General features: G+C 47.1%; 1 protein-coding gene across 2 annotated transcripts in view; it reads left to right on the top strand.

Moving 5' to 3' along the window:
* Positions 1-19,202, top strand: part of PPP4R1 (protein phosphatase 4 regulatory subunit 1) — a 67,727-nt gene extending 48,525 nt beyond the window's left edge. For both annotated transcript variants that reach the window (XM_061168849.1, XM_061168848.1), the window contains exons 14-20: positions 1,615-1,800; positions 3,370-3,531; positions 13,157-13,257; positions 15,999-16,119; positions 16,211-16,345; positions 16,759-16,900; positions 18,094-19,202. In XM_061168849.1, the coding sequence (XP_061024832.1) occupies positions 1,615-1,800; positions 3,370-3,531; positions 13,157-13,257; positions 15,999-16,119; positions 16,211-16,345; positions 16,759-16,900; positions 18,094-18,257 (1,011 nt within the window). In that variant the 3' untranslated portion in view covers positions 18,258-19,202. The remainder of the gene's footprint in view (positions 1-1,614; positions 1,801-3,369; positions 3,532-13,156; positions 13,258-15,998; positions 16,120-16,210; positions 16,346-16,758; positions 16,901-18,093) is intronic.
* Positions 19,203-21,741: the final 2,539 nt, after the last annotated feature.

The raw sequence follows: 21,741 nt of genomic DNA, 5'->3' as shown, positions 1-21,741 counted from the left end.
GTCCTCTTGTATTTCCTTAGCGCGCCAAGGCGGATGCGCCAGCGCGTTGGCGTGCACCTTTGTCTTTCAAAGACAGGTAGAGCCAGGCCGTCACGCCTGGGTCTTCATGCCTGAGTTGCCAAGGACTGTAAAGTAGAGCTTGACTTCAGAGAGGAGAACGTGGAAGTACGGCCCAGAGCCGCTGTAAAGTGCTGTCGGCTGGCAGGGTGACTCGAATCGGAGGCTTTACACGTGGGGTCGTTGGAATGTGGTGATGCCTGCCTTTCTTTTTTCTTTTTTAAAGAGTCGTGTCTTAGAGCTCTTTGCACAGGAGCACAGACTCCCCCCACCCCGCCCCCCCACCCCCAGCACAGCACCCACGTGGCCCCGCGTGAGCAGGGCTGGGACGGGCGTTCAGGTGTTGGTGTGCTGTGACATTACAAGTAAAGCCACGTTCATTGTGATCATGCCTGTGCTTTGCTCCTGGGACTGTCTGTGCATTATTATAAGTAGATTGCCTAGATCAAAGGGAGTGAGTCCTTTATTTTTGTTTGTTCTATTTCTTAAAAATGGAGTTGGTATTCATAGTGTTTTAAAACATGCTTTTTCAAGCCAGTACATACAGATTGTCTCATTCCTTTAATGAATTTCCATTTTTATTTATTTATTTATTTATTTATTTATTTATTTATTTTTAAAATTTATTTATTTATTTATTTTTGGCTGTGTTGGGTCTTCGTTTCTGTGGGAGGGCTTTCTCTAGCTGTGGCAAGTGGGGGGCCACTCTTCATCGCGGTGCGCGGGCCTCTCACTGTCACGGCCTCTCTTGTTGCGGAGCACAGGCTCCAGACGCGCAGGCTCAGCAGTTGTGGCTCACGGGCCCAGTCGCTCCGCGGCATGCGGGATCCTCCCAGACCAGGGCTCGAACCCGCATCCCCCGCATTGGCAGGCAGATTCTCAACCACTGCGCCACCAGGGAAGCCCTTAATTTATTTTTTAAAAATAGATAATACGTTTACAAAGTTCAGAATTCAGCTTCCTTCTCAGCTTTTCTCCTCCAGCACCCACTTTGCTTTTCCCCCAAAGCAGCCAGTTTTACCTTTATTTTGTAGCTCCTTCCAAAGCTATATTTCACGTACATAAGCAAGATCGTAGATATGTTCTTCTTGTCCTCGCATTTATACAAGTGGTTAGAGGTATGTACACTTTAAGTTTCTATAGATAATTGCTAAATTTCCATCTAAAGGCGGTTGTTGTTGTCGTTTTAAGATCCTTGTTGGTGACAATGCAGAAGAGGGCCTGCTTAGCCTCATCCGCTAGGTTAGCCTCATTCAGTAGGTTACCCCAGACTCTGTAATCTCTGCCAACACTGAAAGGTGCTGATCTTATTTTTAATGTATCTCTTAAATTTAGTAAGCAGCTCTCATCATCCTCTAAGCTGTTTTCTGCTTTAAGATCTTGTTTGTTGTTTTCCTCCTTGAAGCTGCTTTTATTCATTTATACATGTATCTCCCTTGGCGTGTTTTCTTATCTCTTTTCAGTTATTGGAAACCTGAAACTTGGAGATTGGTTTTTCACTACTATATGAGGTGCAAGTGTGCCTAATTTACAAAGTCTGCACTCTCTCTTGGTTAGGACGTTGTGCCCCAGGCCCTGCTGGATCAGTATCTCTCCATGACCGACCCCTCCCGGGCGCAGACAGTGGACACCGAGATCGCCAAGCACTGTGCCTACAGCCTGCCGGGCGTGGCACTGACGCTGGGCCGGCAGAACTGGCACTGCCTGCGCGAGACCTACGAGACGCTGGCCTCCGACATGCAGGTGCGGGGGCCCTGTCCACGTTCCCTTGCGTGCAGAGAGCTTGCCGGTGACACCAGAGCGCTCCCCCGTGGGTCCAGGCTCCTCCCTCCACCTGAGCAGCCTGCCTTCCTTTTTGTCTGAAGTGCTAGAATTAGCTTCCCGTTTGACCTGCTGAGGTTCCTAACTCAAAGGTGCTGTTGTCTAAAGTTTACATGCAGATTGATTCTTGAGAATATAGGGTTTCATTTTACCCCAGAAACAGTGTTATAAATGCTTCCTCCCTGATATTTTTCAACCTTCGCAGAACTGCAGTTGTGTTGGCGCTGCCGAGGTCTGGGCCCGGCGGGCAGCGCAGTGTGGGTGGGAGAAGGTTGATGGGTGTGTGCGTGCCTGTTTGTGCACACGTGTGCTCACCACCACCACCCATTTGAGAAACAAGAAATGGGAAACATTGACCCCCGGTCGTTTGTGGCTTTTTGTGTCTGTTTTCCCAGGCTTTGCCGACTTCATCCCCCCGCCCTTGGGTCTGGCTTCCATACACCCAAGTCCCTCTTCCTTCAGCGACCTTCCTCTCTCAGTTATTTGAAGGCATCTGCTGAGACTAATTTATACTGAGTTGTGAATGGTTATCCCTCGGTGTCTCAGTTGACTGGGCAACTTGGAAGTCGAGCATCCCCTTGGGAACATAGTTTAAGTCCCTCCTCCGACCTCTGGGGAAGCTGATCCCTGCTCAGCCCTCAGGGGTGGAACTGGGCCTGGGACACATGGCCGATGACCAGCGAGTGTTTCACCCTCTGTATGAGCAGCTTTCCACCTTTATTCTGTGGACTCTCGGGGCTGCTGGTGAGGGGGACGGCTCTGGATGGGCAGGGCTTATCTGAACATCCTGCCTTCTTCCATTTGATACATTGAACGTGGGTACAGCATTTTATCTCAAGAACAGGTTCTTGTGTTTGGGGGCAGTGATAAAGCCTTTGTTCTAAACAGCTTCTCAGCAGGTAAAGTTTTAAACTAAATAACAAAGTAAAATTTTTTAAATTAAGGTCACATGAAGAAAAAGATGTTTTTGACATAAAGTTTCCTGTAAATGGAGCGCATTTCTGTTCCGGTGTTCTTTTCCAGGGCTGCCCGCAAGAGATTTTCCCAATCTTGTATCTCTTTAATTGCCAGTTCTTTAAAACGAGTTTTGTGGTTGTTTTTAATCCAGGGTAGTCTGTGCAGAGTCGGGAGGGGCACAGTGCAGGGAGAGGCACACCAGCCAGCCTTCGATCCGTGTGGGACGCCAGGAAATTGGGCATCCAGTGCTCCGAGAGCTACACAGGCTTCACCACCAGTGATCTCCAAGCATTTTTTTCCTTCCTAAGTGAAAGGGGGATAGTATATACTGTGCAGGGATTTTGCATTTTTCTGCCAGTTTTTGATAGAAAGTAGGCATTTAAAACTTGGTATCTATTATTACTATTTTATTCTGATTTAACTTGAGATTAATAACATTCAGATATAATAAATTAACCTTCATGCATTGTGCAAAAGTTAAAGTACCAAGACTTTGTGATCAGCTTACTCACACAGTTGTCTTTATTTCTGCAGTGGAAAGTTCGAAGGACCTTAGCCTTCTCCATCCACGAACTTGCAGTCATCCTTGGAGATCAGTTGACAGCTGCAGATCTGGTTCCAATTTTTAATGGATTTTTAAAAGACCTCGATGAAGTCAGGATAGGTGTCCTTAAACACTTGCATGATTTTCTGAAGGTAATTTTTAAGTTCTTTTGTATAAAAACACACTAAAATTCTACTGTAGAGTTAAAGTTTTGACTTTATGCTGCCATCAAGATAGGTTTCTGTATGTTCTATGTAACAAATGTAGCCATGAGTTTGGTGGTACCATGTGGTTAAAAAATAGTCCCATTCTGATCAGTTTTGCTAGTGTCACTTCAGTGTTTAATTTAAAAATCACACTAAATTTCATTTTTAAATGACATTAGATCATGGTTACAAACATTTGTACCTTTTTTCTCATAATTACTGAACTAACATGTAGGAAATTCCATGGACATTAAGCCTTCTGTGGTGTGTCCTCACCCCTCTGATGTGGATCTCTGGTCTCTGACAGGAGCAGCGCTGACTTTACAAATTGTTTAATCCCGGAGAACTATTGTAGTCGTAAAGTTTGAGGCGCAGAAGTATCATAATTGAAATTGCTCTAATTGTCCCAATAATGTCCCCTCGACTCAGAATCCAGTGGGGAATTGCGCATAGAATTTAAATATCACGTCTCTTTAGTCCTCGTAAATCTAGGACAGTTTCCCTGACTTTTCACCTGTAACGTCATGGACCTTTTTGAAGGGGCCAAGCCAGTGGTTTTGCAGAATGCCCCCCAATTTGAAATTGAGCGCTGTCACACAGTTAGATTCAGGTTAAACAGGTGTTGTCTGCCAGGACTATTACCTCTCTACCTAGGTCCCTGGGTGTTTTTCTGAATGGGTTGCGTCAGGGGTAACACGATGTTGGCTCTTGGGTCCCTGGTGATGCTGAGTCCGGTCCCTTGGCCGTGGGTCAGCTCACTTTTCCATCGAGGTTATTGACTTCTCGGTGGGCGATTCTTTCAAACTCTGAACAGCTCTTTGCCTGAGTCCTTCACCCAGTACTTCTGCATTTCTGCATCTGTACCCGGTTCTTGCCTGAATCACTTGTTACTGTGTGAGTTGTAAAATACTAATTTTCTGTTCTTTGTAATTCCTTCTGTGTTTACTAGTTACTATCTCCTGTAAAGATAACCTTTCCCTTCTCTTCCTCTGCCTTTTTGGAAGTTTTTTTTTTAGTATCAGTGTGGACTCTAGAATTACTTTTTTATTCTGTGTAATGTAATCTATTTTTGTCGTTTGTTTTTTAACATCTTTATTGGAGTATAATTGCTTTACAATGGTGTGTTAGTTTCCACTTTATAACAAAGTGAATCAGTTATACATATACATATGTCCCCATATCTCTTCCCTCTTGCATCTCCCTCCCTCCCACCCTCCCTATCCCACCCCTCTAGGTGGTCACCAAGCACCGAGCTGATCTCCCTGTGCTATGCGGCTGCTTCCCACTAGCTATCTATTTTACATTTGGTAGTGTATGTATGTCCATGCCACTGTCTCACTTTGTCCCAACTTACCCTTCCCCCTCCCTGTGTCCTCAAGTCCATTCTCTAGTAAGTCTGCATCTTTATTCCCGTCTTGCCCCTAGGTTCTTCTGATCTTTTTTTTTTTTTTTTTTTAGATTCCATATATATGTGTTAGCATACGGTATTTGTTTTTCTCTTTCTGACTTACTCTGTATGACAATCTCTAGGTCCATCCACCTCACTACAAATAACTCAGTTTCGTTCCTTTTTATGGCTGAGTAATAGTCCATTGTATATATGTGCCACATCTTCTTTATCCATTCATCTGTTGATGGACACTTAGGTTGCTTCCATGTCCTGGCTCTTGTAAAAAGAGCTGCAGTGAACATTTTGGTACATGACTCTTTCTGAATTATGGTTTTCTCAGGGTATATGCCCAGTAGTGGGATTGCTGGGTCATATGGTAGTTCTATTTTTAGTTTTTTAAGGAACCTCCATACTGTTCTCCATAGTGGCTGTATCAATTTACATTCCCACCAACAGTGCAAGAGGGTTCCCTTTTCTCCACATCCTCTCCAGCATTTATTGTTTGTAGATTTTTTGATGGTGGCCATTCTGACCAGTGTGAGATGATATCTCATTGTACTTTTTTTTTTTTTTAATACATTTATTTATTTACTTATATTTATTTTTGGCTGTGTTGGGTCTTCGTTTCTGTGCAAGGGCTTTCTCCAGTTGCGGCGAGCAGGGGCCACTCTTCATCGCGGTGCGCGGGCCTCTCACTGTCGCGGCCTCTCCCGTTGCGGAGCACAGGCTCCAGATGTGCAGGCTCGGTAGTTGTGACTCACGGGCCTAGCCGCTCCGCGGCATGTGGGATCTTCCCGGACCGGGACACGAACCTGTGTCCCCTGCATTGGCAGGCGGATTCCTAACCACTGCGCCACCAGGGAAGCCCCTCACTGTAGTTTTGATTTGCATTTCTCTAATGATTAATGATGTTGAGCATTCTTTCATGTGTTTGTTGGCAATCAGTACATCTTCTTTGGAGAAATGTCTTTTTAGGTCTTCTGCCCATTTTTGGATTGGGTTGTTTGTTTTTTTGATATTGAGCTGCATGAGTTGCTTGTGTGTTTTGGAGATTAATCCTTTGTCAGTTGCTTCATTTGCAAATATTTTCTCCCATTCTGAGGATTGTCTTTTCGCCTTGTTTATGGTTTCCTTTGCTGTGCAGAAGCTTTTAAGTTTCATTAGGTCCCATTTGTTTATTTTTGTTTTTATTTCCATTTCTCTAGGGGGTGGGTCAGAAAGAATCTTGCTGTGATTTATGTCATAGAGTGTTCTGCCTATGTTTTCCTCTAAGAGTTTGATGGTGTCTGGCCTTACATTTAGGTCTTTAATCCATTTTGAGTTTATTTTTGTGTATGGTGTTAGGGAGTGTTCTAATTTCATTCTTTTACATGTAGCTGTCCAGTTTTCCCAGCAGCACTTACTGAAGAGGCTGTCTTTTCTCCACTGTATATGCTTGCCTCCTTTATCAAAGATAAGGTGACCATATGTGCATGGGTTTATCTCTGGGCTTTCTATCATGTTCCATTGATTTGTGTTTCTGTTTTTGTGCCAGTACCCTACAGTCTTGATTACTGTAGCTTTGTAATATAGTCTGAAGTCAGGGAGCCTGATTCCTCCAGCTCCGTTTTTCTTTCTCAAGATTGCTTTGGCTATTCGGGGTCTTTTGTGTTTCCGTACAAATTGTCAAATTTTTTGTTCTAGTCCTGTGAAAAATGCCATTGGTAGTTTGATAGGGATTGCATTGAATCTGTACATTGCTTTGGGTAGTAGAGTCATTTTCACAATGTTGATTCTTCCAATCCAAGAACATGGTGTATCTCTCTATTTGTATCATCTTTAATTTCTTTCATCAGTGTCTTATAATTTTCTGCATACAGGTCTTTTGTCTCCTTAGGTAGGTTTATTCCTAGATATTTTATTCTCTTGGTTGCAATGGTAAATGGGAGTGTTCTCTTAATTTCGCTTTCAGATTTTTCATCATTAGTGTATAGGAATGCAAGAGATTTCTGTGCATTAATTTTGTATCCTGCTACTTTACCAAATTCATTGATTAGCTCTAGTAGTTTTCTGGTAGCATCTTTAGGATTCTCTATGTATAGTATCATGTCATCTGCAAACAGTGACAGCTTTACTTCTTCTTTTCTGATTTGGATTTCTTTTATTTCTATTTCTTCTCTGATTGCTGTGGCTAGCACTTCCAAAACTATGTTGAATGATAGTGGTGAGAGTGGGCAACCTTGTCTTGTTCCTGATCTTAGTGGAAATGGTTTCAGTTTTTCACCATTGAGGACAATGTTGGCTGTGGGTTTGTCATATATGGCCTTTATTATGTTGAGGAAAGTTCCCTCTGTGCCTACTTTCTGGAGGGTTTTTATCATAAATGGGTGTTGAATTTTGTCGTAAGCTTTCTCTGCATCTATTGAGATGATCATATGGTTTTTCTCCTTCAGTTTGTTAATATGGTGTATCACATTGATTGATTTGTGTATATTGAAGAATCCTTGCATTCCTGGGATAAACCCCACTTGATCATAGTGTATGATCCTTTTAATGTGCTGTTGGATTGTGTTTGCTAGTATTTTGTTGAGGATTTTTGCATCTATGTTCATCAGTAATATTGGCCTGTAGTTTTCTTTCTTTGTGACATCTTTGTCTGGTTTTGATATCAGGGTGATGGAGGCCTCGTAGAATGAGTTGGGGAGTGTTCCTCCCTCTGCTATATTTTGGAAGAGTTTGAGAAGGAAAGGTGTTAGCTCTTCTCTAAATGTTTGATAGAATTCGCCTGTGAAGCCATCTGGTCCTGGGCTTTTGTTTGTTGGAAGATTTTTAATCACAGTTTCAATTTCAGTGCTTGTGATTCGTCTCTTCATATTTTCTATTTCTTCCTGGTTCAGTCTCGGAAGGTTGTGCATTTCTAAGACTTTGTCCATTTCTCCCAGGTTGTCCATTTTATTGGCATAGAGTTGCTTGTAGTAATCTCTCATGATCCTTTGTATTTCTGCAGTGTCAGTTGTTACTTCTCCTTTTTCATTTCTAATTCTATTGATTTGAGTCTTCTCCCTTTTTTTCTTGGTAAGTCTGGCTAATGGTTTATCAATTTTGTTTATCTTCTCAAAGAACCAGCTTTTAGTTTTATTGATCTTTGCTATCGTTTCCTTCATTTCTTTTTCATTTATTTCTGATCTCATCTTTATGATTTCTTTCCTTCTGCTAACTTGGGGTTTTTTTGTTCTTCTTTCTCTAATTGCTTTAGGTGTAAGGTTAGGTTGTTTATTTGAGATGTTTCTTGTTTCTTAAGGTAGGCTTGTATAGCTATAAACGTCCCTCTTAGAACTGCTTTTGCTGCATCCCATAGGTTTTGGGTCGTTGTGTTTTCATTGTCATTTGTTTCTAGGTATTTTTTGATTTCCTCTTTGATTTCTTCAGTGACCTCTTGGTTATTAAGTAGTGTGTTGTTTAGCCTCCATGTGTTTGTATTTCTTACAGATTTTTTCCTGTAATTGATATCTAGTCTCATAGCGTTGTGGTCGGAAAAGATATTTGATATGATTTCAATTTTCTTAAATTTACCAAGGCTTGATTTGTGACCCAAGATATGATCTATCCTGGAGACTGTTCCATGAGCACTTGAGAAGAATGTGTATTCTGTTGTTTTTGGATGGAATGTCCTATAAATATCAATTAAGTCCATCTTGTTTAATGTATCATTTAAAGCTTGTGTTTCCTTATGTATTTTCATTTTGGATGATCTGTCCATTGGTGAAAGTGGGGTGTTAAAGTCCCCTACTATGATTGTGTTACTGTCAATTTCCCCTTTTATGGCTGTTAGTATTTGCCTTATGTATTGAGGTGCTCCTATGTTGGGTGCATAAATATTTACAATTGTTATATCTTCTTCTTGGATTGATCCCTTTATCATTATGTAGTGTCCTTCTTTGTCTCTTGTAATAGTCTTTGTTTTAAAGTCTATTTTGCCTGATATGAGAATTGCTACTCCAGCTTTCTTTTGATTTCCATTTGCATGGAATATCTTTTTCCATCCCCTCACTTTCAGTCTGCATGTGTCCCTAGGCCTGAAGTGGGTCTCTTGTAGACAGCACATATATGGGTCTTGTTTTTGTATCCATTCAGCCAGTCTGTGTCTTTTGGTGGGAGCATTTAATCCATTTACATTTAAGGTAGTTATCTATATGTATGTTCCTATCACCATTTTCTTAATTGTTTTGGGTTTATTATTGTAGGTCTTTTCCTTCTCTTGTGTTTCTTGCCTAGAGAAGTTCCTTTAGCATTTGTTGTAAAGCTGGTTTGGTGGTGCTGAATTCTCTTAGCTTTTGCTTGTCTGTAAAGCTATTAATTTCTCCGTCAAATCTGAATGAGATCCTTGCTGGGTAGAGTAATCTTGGTTGTAGGTTTTTCTCTTTCATCACTTGAAATATGTCCTGCCACTCCCTTCTGGCTTGCAGAGTTTCTGCTGAAAGATCAGCTGTTAACCTTATGGGGATTCCCTTATGTTTTACTTGTTGTTTTTCCCTTGCTGCTTTTAATATTTGTTCTTTGTATTTAATTTTTGATAGTTTGATTAATATGTGTCTTGGCGTGTTTCTACTTGGATTTATCCTGTATGGGACTCTCTATGCTTCCTGGACTTGATTAACTACTATTTCCTTTCCCATATTAGGGAAGTTTTCAACTATAATCTCTTAAAATATTTTCTCAGTCCCTTTCTTTCTCTTGTCTTCTTCTGGGACCCCTGTAATTCGCATGTTGGTGCGTTTAATGTTGTCCCAGAGGTCTCTGAGATTGTCCTCAATTCTTTTCATTCTTTTTTCTTTATTCTGCTCTGCAGTAGTTATTTCCACTATTTTATCTTCCAGGTCACTTATCTGTTCTTCTGCCTCAGTTGTTCTGCTGTTGATCCCTTCTAGAGAATTTTTGATTTTATTTATTGTGTTGTTCATCTCTGTTTGTTTGCTCTTCAGTTTTTCTAGGTCCTTGTTAAACGTTTCTTGTATTTTCTCCATTCTATTTCCAAGATTTTGGATCATCTTTACTGTCATTATTCTGAATTCTTTTTCAGGTAGACTGCCTATTTCCTCTTCATTTGTTAGGTCTGGTGGGTTTTTGCCTTGCTCCTTCATCTGCTGTGTGTTTCTCTGTCTTCTCCTTTTGCTTAACTTACTTTGTTTGGGGTCTCCTTTTCACAGGCTGCAGGTTCGTAGTTTCCATTGTTTTTGGTGTCTGTCCCCAGTGGCTAAGGTTGGGTCAGTGGGTTGTGTAGGCTTCCTGGTGGAGGGGACTAATGCCTGTGTTCTGGTGGATGAGGCTGGATCTTGTCTTTCTGCTGGGCAGGTCCATGTCTGGTGGTGTGTTTTGGGGTGTCTGTGGCCTTGTTATGATTTTAGGCAGCCTCTGTGCTAATGGATGGGGTTGTGTTCCTGTCTTGCTAGTTGTTTGGCATAGGGTGTCCTGCACTGTGGCTTGCTGGTCGTTTAGTGGAGCTGGGTCTTGGTTTTGAGATGGAGATCTCTGGGAGATTTTCACCGTTTGATATTACATGGAGCTGGGAGGTCTCTTGTGGACCAGTGTCCTGAACTTGGCTCTCCCACCTCAGAGGCACAGCCCTGACGCCTGGCTGGAGCACCAAGAGCCTGTCCTCCACACAGCTCAGAATAAAAGGGAGAAAAAATAGAAAGAAAGAAAGAGGATAAAATAAAATAAAGTTATTAAAATAAAAAATAAAAATAAGAAAAAAAATTTTTTTAAGTAATAAAAAAATGGACAGACAGAACCCTAGGACAAATGGTAAAAGCAAAGCTATACAGACAAAATGACACACAGAAGCATACACATACACACTCACAAAAAGAGAAAAAGGGAAAAATATATATATATCGTTGCTCCCAAAGTCCACCTCCTCAGTTTCGGATGATTCGTTGTCTATTCAGGTATTCCACAGATGCAGAGTACATCAAGTTGATTGTGGAGATTTAACCCGCTGCTCCTGAGGCTGCTGGGAGAAATATCCCTTTCTCTTCTTTGTTCGCACAGCTCCCGGGTTTCAGCTTTGGATTTGGATCTGCCTCTGCGTGTAGGTCGCCTGAGGGTGTCTGTTCTTCGCTCAGACAGGACGGGGTTAAAGGAGCAGCTGCTTCGGCGGCTCTGGCTCACTCAGGCGGTGGGGGGGAGGGAGGGGTACGGATGCGGGGCAAGCCTGCGGCGGCAGAGGCCAGCATGACGTTGCACCAGCCTTAGGCGCGCCGTGTGTTCTCCCAGGGAAGTTGTCCCTGGATCACGGGACCCTGGCAGGGGCGGGCTGCGCAGGCTCCTGGGAGGGGAGGTGTGGATAGTGACCAGTGCTTGCACACAGGCTTCTTGGTGGCAGCAGCAGCAGCCTTAGCGTCTCATGCCCGTCTCGGGGGTCTGCGCTGATAGCCACGGCTCACACGCATCTCTGGAGCTCCTTTAAGCGGCGCTCTGAATCCCCTCTCCTCGCGCACCAGGAAACAAAGAGGCGAGAAAAAGTCTCTTGTCTCTTCGGCAGCTCCAGACTTTCTCCCAGACTCCCTCCCGGCTAGCCGTGGCGCACTAGCCCCCTTCAGGCTGTGTTTACGCAGCCAACCCCAGTTCTCTCCCTGGGATCCGACCGAAGCCCGAACCTGGCGGGTGAGCAGATAAGCTTCTGGGTCTGGTGAGTGCTGGTCGGCACCGATTCTCTGTGCGGGAATCTCTCCGCTTTGCCCTCCGCACCCCTTTTGCTGCGCTCTCCTCCGTGGCTCCGAAGCTCCCCCCTCTGCCCCCTGCAGTCTCCGCCCACGAAGGGGCTTCCTAGTGTGTGGAAACCTTTCCTCCTTCACAGCTCCCTCCCACTGGTGCAGGTCCCATCCCTATTCTTTTGTCTCTGTTTTTTTCTTTTTTCTTTTGCCCTACCCAGGTACGTGGGGAGTTTCTTGCCTTTTGGGAGGTCTGAGGTCTTCTGCCAGCATTCAGTAGGTGTTCTGTAGGAGTTGTTTCACACGTAGATGTATTTCTGATGTATTTGTGGGGAGGAAGGTGATCTCCGCATCTTCCTCTTCCACCGTCTTGAAGCTCCTCCTGTCGTTTGTTTTGACCATCAAATCTGGCGAATAAGAGCCCCTTAAGCCACCTCCTGTGTCCTTTTGATCAGCCCCCTCACTTCCAGGCACATCTTACTTTCAGGCCCACCTTCTCCTTTCTCTCCAGCCGGGAGTCAGGATCTCTCCGAGGAGCCCTGGTCTTTTCTGGTGGAGAGTTGGGATTTAGAAGCCAAGATCCAGGCACTAGATGTGCTCATTGCTCCCAGACGTCTTTTCTTCTAGGCTTTTTCAGGGGACAGGAGCTAGGAGGGATTTTTTTGGTTTGGGGGTTTTAAAAAATTATTTAGTTCATATTGCATATTTACTTCCAATCCAGTACCATTTCCTCTCCTTTCTTCACGTTTTTTTTCTTTTCTATTGTGGTAAAAACTCTGTTTTCAAAAACGTTAAATTATTTAGTCATTTGCTCAATTCTACGTTTTAGAACTACTCCAACATCAAATCAACCAAGTAATGGTCAAGATTTCCTTCAGCACTTTCTGTCATTAGAACATGTTCCATGAAGATATATGGTCAGAATACTGAGTTTAAAGTTAGACTTTTTCTGTGTGACTCTTATCTGTTTGATGTAGTTTAATTTATTTGCTTCTGTTTTTATCAACTTTTAGGGTTTTCCCCCTTGTTGACTATAAACCTACTCTTAAATATTTATAGAATGGTTATTGGGATAAATCTATTTTTTTCACTCAAATATTTATTGAGCACCTACTGTGTGCCATCACAGTGCTGTCCACTGGGCTCACACTATGAGTAAGTGCATAATCCCTGTCTTCAAAGGGTCTGTGACAACAAGGATGTCACAGGAGTGTTCTAGTAAAGCTTTGCCCGGGGACAATGGACAGTAGAGGCCACTCACTGGCTCAAGAAGCATATATTTCAAAAGGGGAGAATGACTCTTGAAGATAAACGGGATTATCAGGGAAAATGGACTTAATACCAATTTTTTAAAACAAATGTACCTACTACATCTGTTCTCCTTCAGAAGAACTAACCATGTGATTTAGAGTCATTTTTTTTAAGCAGTCTGGTAAAGGAAATAATGTCTCTACCATGTCCTAGTGAATATTTTTATTTGTTTCTTCAGCTTCTTCATATTGACAAAAGAAGAGAATATCTTTATCAACTTCAGGAGTTTTTGGTGACAGACAATAGTAGAAATTGGCGCTTTCGAGCTGAACTGGCTGAGTAAGTTCTCATACTTGATCAGACTGTGTTTCGGGGTGGGGGGGTGTTGCTTCATCTTTACCTTTCCTGGATTTCTTCATCACTTTGTGTGGGTCCAAGTTTCTGCGTGGTATCCTGTTCCTTTAACACTGCCTGTAACACAGGTCTTGCTGGCAGTGAATTTTCTCAGCTTTTTTTTATAAGACCATGTCACCTTCACTTTTTTTTAATTGTGGTAAAATACACATAACCACCTTTGCTGCTGGTGCAGTGTCCCCCCGTCTAGTTGTAGAACATTTCGTCCTCCCAGAAGGACACCGCACGCCCATAAGCAGCGGCCCCGCAGCCATCAGTCCGCTGTCTCCATGCGTGTTTGCTTTTCTGAGCGTTTGCTCCAGATGCGCCGCGTAACCCCCGGCCTCTGTGCGCGGCTCCCTCACTCAGCACAGTGTTGTCGGGGTCCATCCATGTGGCAGCTGTGTCAGAACTTCGTTACTTGTGATGAGTGAATAATACTCTGATGTGAACAGACCACGTTTTAACCCATTCATCTGGGTGGTTTCTGCCTTCTGGCTGATGTGAGTAGTGCTGCTGTGCACATTGATGTACTGATACAAGTTTTTTGAGGTGGATTTGCTGGGTCATCCGCTAATTCTGTTTAACTTGTTGAGGAACTGCATGACTGTGTCCACAATGGCTGCAGCGTTTTACGTTCCCACCAGCAGTGGATGAGGGTTCCCATTTCCCCACATCCTCCCTGGCACTTGCTGTTTTCCTTTTTTTTTTTTTCTTTCTAATTGTAGCCAGTATTACAGTGGGTGTAAAGTAGCATCTCACTTTGGTCTTGGTGTGCATTTCTTTAATGTTTAGTGATGTTCAGCACCGTTTCATGTGCTGTTGGCCATTTGTATATATTCTCTGGAGAAATGTCTATTCAAGTCCATTGCATATTTTTTAATCGGGCTGTTTGTCTTAAATTGGGTTGCTGAATTGTAAGAGTTCTTTATTAAATATTCTGGATTCTGGACTTTACCTGCATTTTCAAAAGATATCTTTGCTGGGTGTGTAGTTTGGGGCTGAGTTTCTTTCGGTGCATGACAGGATAACTGCCCTGAGTTCTGTCTTGCCTGGCCTCCTCTGCAGCTGGTGTGGACGGCTGAGCCCGTCCAGGCAGCAGGTGCTGGGTTGGGTGGTGGTGTCTCCGTATGATCTTCTGTGCCCTCTGCACTTCATTTCGTCCAGCCGTGGGCTGCCGTTGCCTTTTGCTGATGGTGCGAGCTGCGGCTGGGGGCCTCCTCTTCCCATGCTCTGCGCCCCTTCCGCGCCTTCGCCCCTGCATCCCTTCGCCTCTTTCGCCCCTGCATCCCTTCGCCCCTTCCGCCCCTGTATCCCTTCGCCCCTTTCGCCCCTGTATCCCTTCGCCCCTTTCGCCCCTGTATCCCGCCGTGCCTCCGCCCCTGTATCCCTCCGCCCCTGTATCCCTTCGCTCCTTCCGTTCCTGCATCCCTTCGTCCCTTCGCCCCTTTTTTCCTTCGCCTCTCCGACCCTGTATCCCTTCACTTCTCCGCCCCTGTGCTCTCCACGCCCCTCCGCCCCTGTGGCTCGGCATCCCTTTAAGCCTCTGCCCCTCTCCTCTCCCTCCTCCCCCCCCACCCCCCGCTCACGCGCCCCTCTTTCCCTGCTTTCATCTGCCCGTGCTCCCTTGCTCCCCTTCACCCTCCCAGCCCTGGGCTGCGGTTGCCACGTGTTGGAGGCCGCCGGGTGCTGGGCGAGGGGAGGCCCTCTGCCCCTTGGTTCGGCCTCGGTCTCGGGGAGGCCTGTGTGCTGGGCCCCCCAGAACCCCCACCCGCCCCGGGGCTCGTGTCTCTGCCCTGGGCCCGTGCTCGGTCAGGGCAGTGCTTCCCGCCCCTCCCCGGCAGGACGAGACTCGCGCTTGGCTCCGAGGCTCTGCGGCCCCACGCCGGGAACAGGCTTTCCTGTCCCCTGTCCCCGGCTGCAGCCTGGCCTTGCCTGGGCGGGGGGGTGGACAGGCTTTGCTGCCCCTCCACCGGCTGCAGGAGGCTTTTGCTCCTTGAGAGGCGTCTGCGGGGCGTCTCTCGGGGGATCCACGTGCCCACGGGTGGGGCGGCTCATCGCTGGTTGTCTGTGTCGTCCACCTACTGCCGATGGCACACGTAACCCACCGCAGATACGTAGCCCAGGAGGTGGGAGTCTCAGCGTGTCTGTGGTCCTCCTGGGAGGGTGTCGCTGCGTCCTCCACTCAGGCTGCTGGGGGACGCCCTGGTCCCCGGTTCTCGGCCACTTGGTGGGAGCAGGCGCAAGAGGGGCCTCCCTGTGTCCCCCACCCCTGGTACCGGAGCCTCCCTGAGAAGCTGCCTGGAGCCTGACGGGTACACGGCAGGCTGCCTGAGGCTGCTGGCACCTTCTCAGTAGACGGCTGTTGTGTGGACGGGAGTTTCCCAGCAGGTCCTCAGCAGTCACCGCGGGACCGTGTCCCGTGTCCCCATGCAGCCAGCCGGGACGCGCTTTGCTCTGTGTCCGTCGCCGTGGATACAGTTCCGCAGTGTTTGTGTCCTGAACGTGTGTGTTGTTTACATGCAGATCCAGGCACACAGCGTCCAGGCCAATCGCTGGTCTCTGCATGTGTTCCTTTCACAGACACGACCCCGGTGATTCATGCTTCAGACGAGCAACCTATTTTCATTTGTCGTGTTTATTGTTGAATTGTAATTGTATTTTTATTTTTATAATTCACTTTGTAGACAGCTGATCTTACTTCTAGAGTTATACAGCCCCAGAGACATTTATGACTATTTACGCCCCATTGCCCTGAATCTGTGTGCAGATAAAGTTTCTTCTGTGCGTTGGATTTCCTACAAGTTGGTACGTGTTCAAGTTCTTACAGTCTTAGCCCAGCACACATTTGGTGAGAACACCAGGCAGAGGTGTGGCTCACCGGTGCGTGCCCCCCTAGGTCGGCGAGATGGTGCGGAAGCTGCACCGGGCCGCGCCGCCCACCTTCGGGGTGGACCTCATCCGCGAACTGGTGGAGAGCTTCGGCCGCTGTCCCCGGTGGTCCGGGCGGCAGGCCTTCGTCTTTGTCTGCCAGGTGAGTGCGGCCGCACCGGCTGCCTGTTTCCTTGGGCCCCTTGCCCCCCTCCACACCCTCGCTCTCATCCTTGAGGGCAGAGCTTCGCCATCTGGCTCATCCTTCCCCGCTCCGTCCCCCGAGCTCCCAGAAGCGGCGCTGCCCCGGCCATCGGTCCACGGAGCTTGCGGGTCTGCGGCTGTGAAAGTGACTGTGATGCCAGGCCTCCGTGGGGCAGGTCACTGCTGTGCGTCTCTGCGGGGACTTAACTGTATCCCTTTGTTTTGAGCTCCTGAGTGCCTGGAATATTGTTTTAAAAAGCTGTAACTGAAATCTGAGGCACTTGAGTTGTTTCTAAAAGGTTTTGCGAGCTGGTATTACTTACGGCCTGGTCGACTGAGCCGGCAGATTGAAGCAGGTCTTTCTGTCCCCAGACCGTCATTGAAGATGAATGCCTGCCCATGGACCAGTTCGCTGTGCATCTGATGCCACATCTGCTCACCTTGGCAAACGATAGGGTTCCGAATGTCCGCGTGCTCCTCGCAAAGACACTGCGACAAACTCTGCTAGAAAAAGGTAGGCAGGCGACCCACGAGGAGAAGGGTAGGTGGTGGGGACACGGGACAGGTGGGCGCCCGAGTGGAAGGGTTGGGGTCGTAGGAATGGTCTGGTCCGAGAACGTGCTGCGACTTGTTAGTGGTGGTTCCTGTCGAGAAAGGACACAAGACGATTAAGGGGCGAGGAGAGTGATGTTGAATTTTCACTGTTCTGTCCTAGATGAATTTTTCTTTATAATTTAAAATTTAGTAGTTTGGAAAGTTGGAAATTCAGTGAGGACTATGTGACGAATACTGCCTTTGGTTCGCCCCACGTGAACGTCTGTCGCTGCCATCGGGGCGGGAGGCGTGTTTGAGTTTCCTCCTGCGTTACATTCATTAGGCAGAAGACGTGCCCCTTAGTGTTTGCTTTGCTGCAAATTATGAGCACCTCAAGATTCAGGTTGTTTTACTTATTGTAATCCCCCCAAAATGCCTAATAAATATCATTTGAATGCGTGAATTCATGAACAAAGCACAGAAGTTTGTAATAGACTTCAAAGAATATGGGCAAATGAACGTTGCTTCTTTTTTCTTCTTTGCAATTTATCATATTGAACAGACAGAGAGGACTCTGGTTTTGTGTGTGTGGTTTGTATTTGGAAATGTTTTTCCTTTTACTGAGTTAATTAATAGCTGTAACAAGTACGAGTTTTAACATATTTACTAACATTGCTGCCATTAAATATCATGAGATTTAATCTGTTATAAAAACAAGGTAGGGGCTTCCCTGGTGGCACAGTGGTTAAGAATCCGCCAGCCAGTGCAGGGGACACGGGTTCAAGCCCTGGGCCGGGAAGATCCCACATGCCTCAGAGCAACTAAGCCCGTGCACCACAACTACTGAGCCTGCGCTCTAGACCCCGCGAGCCACAACTACTGAGCCCACGTGCCACAATTACTGAAGCCCGTGCGCCTAGAGCCCGTGCTCTGCAACAAGAGAAGCCACCGCAGTGAGAAGCCCGTGCACCGCAATGAAGAGTAGCCCCCACTCGCAACTAGAGAAAGCCTGCGCGCAGCAATGGAGACCCAACACAGCCAAAAAAAAAAAAGATAAATCCTCTAATTCTCCTACATGTGGGGATTTTTTTCATAGAACACACATCAATTTGGATTACTGTTTATAATCCAACAAAGCTAATTTCATTTGTGATTTGCTCTTCCCGTTTCCAGAGTATTTCCTAACCTCTGCCAGCTGTCACCAGGAGGCTGTGGAGCAGACCATCATGGCTCTTCAGATGGACCGTGACAGTGACGTCAAGTACTTCGCAAGCATCCACCCGGCCAGCACCAAGATCTCCGAAGATGCCATGAGCACGGCCTCCTCCACCTACTAGACGGCGTGGACCGGGGTCTCCCCACTTCCGGGGAGCCGAGGTTCGGCTCGTGACCACATGTGGCCTGGGACAGCTGTGGGGGACCTTCCTCCCTTGCAGATTTGATTGCAGGTGCAAGTTGCCTACACCGATACCAGGGATTTTCAGAGTCAAGAGAAAGTACAGTAAACACTATTATCTTGACTTGAAGGGAAAATAATTTCTCAGAGGATTATAATCGTCACCGAAGCCTTAAATCCATCTGTCTTCCTGACTGAACGAAACTTGAATTGGCCGAGCATTCTCCTTGTGGAAGGGATGGGACTCCCAGAGGCCTGCGTTGCTTTCTGCTGGTTTAATTTAATGACTGAGAGATGGAAGTGCAGCCAGAAGGCGGCCGTGAGCCGGGATGGGGAAGAGACCTCCAGTATTAACCCTCGCTGTGTCCACACGGGCAAGGCCCTGGTGGGGTCTGAGACCAGCTGCCCAGTCCAGCCCCAAGTGTGAATAGTTTTTGACGTGTGTGAACGGGAAAGGAGATATTTTTTGGATTTCTCCTAAGGGCTTGATGCTAACACTAAGTAGAGTCTGATTTTAACTCTTAAATGCAGCATATTGCTGTGCACATTTACAGAGCCTTTGCTGAGTATCTGTGTCCTGATTTTTTTTCATGCTGGTCATGACCTGAAGGAAATTTATTAGCACGTATACTGTATGTCAGGTGTTTTTGACTTGATCATGATCAGCTCTGAGGTGCAACTTTGTCTCACATACTGTACATACCTGTGCCTCCCCTGGGGAGGGCCGCAGTCTGTAATCATGCTGTTCAACTCTTGTGCACAAGTTCTCTTGTTCAAATAAAATTTATTACTAAGATCTATACAGAGAGATAGATACACTTTTGACTGTTTTCTAGATATCTGCGAACAAATGCAATTTGTGACCTGTATTAATGATTTTAGTATAAAATGGGAAAACTAGATTAAAATATGTCTTTTAACTAGTACGGTAATTTCTTTGAAATCTGTGCACACCCCCGGGCCAGTTCTGCTCTTGGCCGGCAGCGGGGCCTCCTGGGCAGCCCCCCGCCGAGGGCAAGCATGCGCCTGGGGCTCACCCTGGGGTCTTCACTCCCAGGAGAGGCCTCCGAGCCCAGGTCTACCTGTGCAAGGGGCGGTGGTGGAGCCTGCCCGCCCACGCGTGTCTGCGTCAGGTGAGATGCTGCGTGAACGTGCTTTTATGAAGGGCTGTGGAGAGATGCTCGTTGCTTTTTTGAGCCCAGGTTGGAAGACCCTTGGCCTCTGAGTGGCCACGGTGCTTCTGTGATTTTGGTTTTGTCTCCTCAGCTAGTGGGGCCTCCCCAGGTTTGTAGTTAAGCCAAGTAGGGCCTTGAACCTTGGCGGGTAGATTTGGGGATGCACAGGCTGCTTCCTGTATATGTCATTACAGATGAGCCTTTGGTCTCTTACTCTTGTGTTATAACCTGGATATTTGTGCACTGGGAATAATGTGTGACCAGATTCCACTGAGACACATGAATCAGTAAACACAGGTAAGGTGGGGCACAGGTAATAAGGGCGGGGCTGTGGAGTGGAAGGTGGTAGGTGGTGGCGGCTGGGGAAGGCGTCTGTCAATCAGCCTCAGAGCAGAGGTTGAAGGAGGGTGAGATCTCTTTTGATGTCATTTAGCCTAATTTTTGATGTGCACATTCTCTGCTATTATATACTTTGCCCCTCCCCCAAACTTCAGTTCTGTAAATTAATTAGAATTCTACACTAATAGCTGCAGTCTTTTAAAGCAGTGGTAATAATAATAGTCCATTTTGGGGTAAAGAACTTGAATTTAGGCCAGCTCTTCCTGTGTAGCCTCGCGCGGGCCCATGTCACCAAGCCGCGTCCTCACACCCTCAGGTCCCAAAGAGCCGTGATTCCAGGTCCCTCCACAGCGGCGGACAGGGAAGGCCACCAGCATCGTTTAATGGCCAAGGCCGCCCCAGTTTGAACCATCACTGACGGCGCTCAAAGAAGATGAGGCTGGACCGTCGGCTCCTGATTTCAGCTCGTTCTTTAGTGGCGACAGTGCGGCCCTCCCGCCGTGGCCCCGGGTCCTCCCGCAGGTGCGGATGGAGTCGTGGCCGCCGAGCCCAGAGGACAGAAGGAAACCGGCCCCTGGAGGCAGCGGGACACTGACAACTCCACGGTTCTTCCAAATCCCCCCAGAGGCAAAAACAGCCTGCAAACCAGTTAGTAACCAAATCTTCTAATTTCATAGTAGAAAAATGAATAATGATATGTCCTCATAGGTAATTGATGTTGGGTAGCTAATCTCAGGAGAAATTCTGTGATGATGTGGGACTTTTGAGTGACCAGGGTGAAGAGGAAACTTTTTTTTTCCCTGAAATTGGAGCTTCCTGCTCAGCAGATGTCCTTGGCCGTGGCCGGTGTTTCTCTTCCACCCACTCCTGCAGCCTCTCTCTCGGCTGCCTCCTCTGGCCGGGCCTGGTCCCCGGTCCGCGCATCCCTGCCCAGGAGGAAGCTCCCGCGAGCTCTCGTGAGTATGTGAGTGTCCCTCCCTGAATCTGCCACCCCGAGGCCACCAGCCCTCCTCTCTGACTCTTAGTGGCTTGGGGGTCACCTTTTTGCCTGTGAGCTTTGTCCTTAAGCCCTGGAGATACTTCTGACGCCAGACCCGTGCAGTTTGTCTAGAACCCTCTAGAACCCTGAATTGGCAAGGGCTGAGGCCCTCGGAGCCGTCACAGAGCCGGCCTGGCAACTCAGCCCGTGGGGGACCCTCGCACCCCTGCCCGGCGCCGGGTGGGCCTCCTCCTGGCAGCACTAGGTCCCAGGGAGTGGGTGCCGGGGCCCAGAGGGTGGGCCCGGTGTGTCGGGGATGCTCCCAGGAGGCGGGAGCAGCCGGTGTTAAATTGACCCCCGACAGGAAAGGCGCTGCGCCCCAGGCCCCAGACACCCATGCTGCTTTCCTTGTGCAGTAACGTTTTCTGTGCAGGATTCCAGGAGCTCGAAGCAGTGAACGACAGGGAGGAAAAGGTGGAGGCTCCCAGCAGCTCAGAGCCGAGCCCATGCCTCTTGGAAGGTGATGATCCTCTGACTGAAACCAGTTACAGAAGGTGAGCCTGGGAATAGATGTGAGTAAGCAGGACCTCGAGGTTTCCCGCGTTCGCCTTTATAAACGCATCAAGAGCAGGGTGCGTGGAGGGGGACGACGGGGCCCCGCGGAGGGGTGCTCCCGGGTGACCTGCCTGGGGCACAGCCCTGGGCTCATGTGTCTCCTCCCCACCAGGAGCTGGAGTCTCAGATCCTTCACCAGAAACTCCCAAACTGGGCGTTTTGTGACCCCTTGAATACAAGTGTTTTGCCCTGGTGGAGGTTTGACCTTGAGAACATCTTGACTATTTGTAAACACAAAATACCAGCTGTGATTCATTTTTATTGAAGTCCTTTTCTGCTGTGAACCCCACTAACCCAAGTTAATTCCTGGACCATTT

Source organism: Eubalaena glacialis, chromosome 15, assembly GCF_028564815.1.
Source record: "Eubalaena glacialis isolate mEubGla1 chromosome 15, mEubGla1.1.hap2.+ XY, whole genome shotgun sequence".
Lineage (NCBI taxonomy): Eukaryota > Metazoa > Chordata > Mammalia > Artiodactyla > Balaenidae > Eubalaena > Eubalaena glacialis.
Note: the sequence above shows the minus strand (reverse complement) of the source record. Positions and strands in the feature narration are given on the sequence as shown.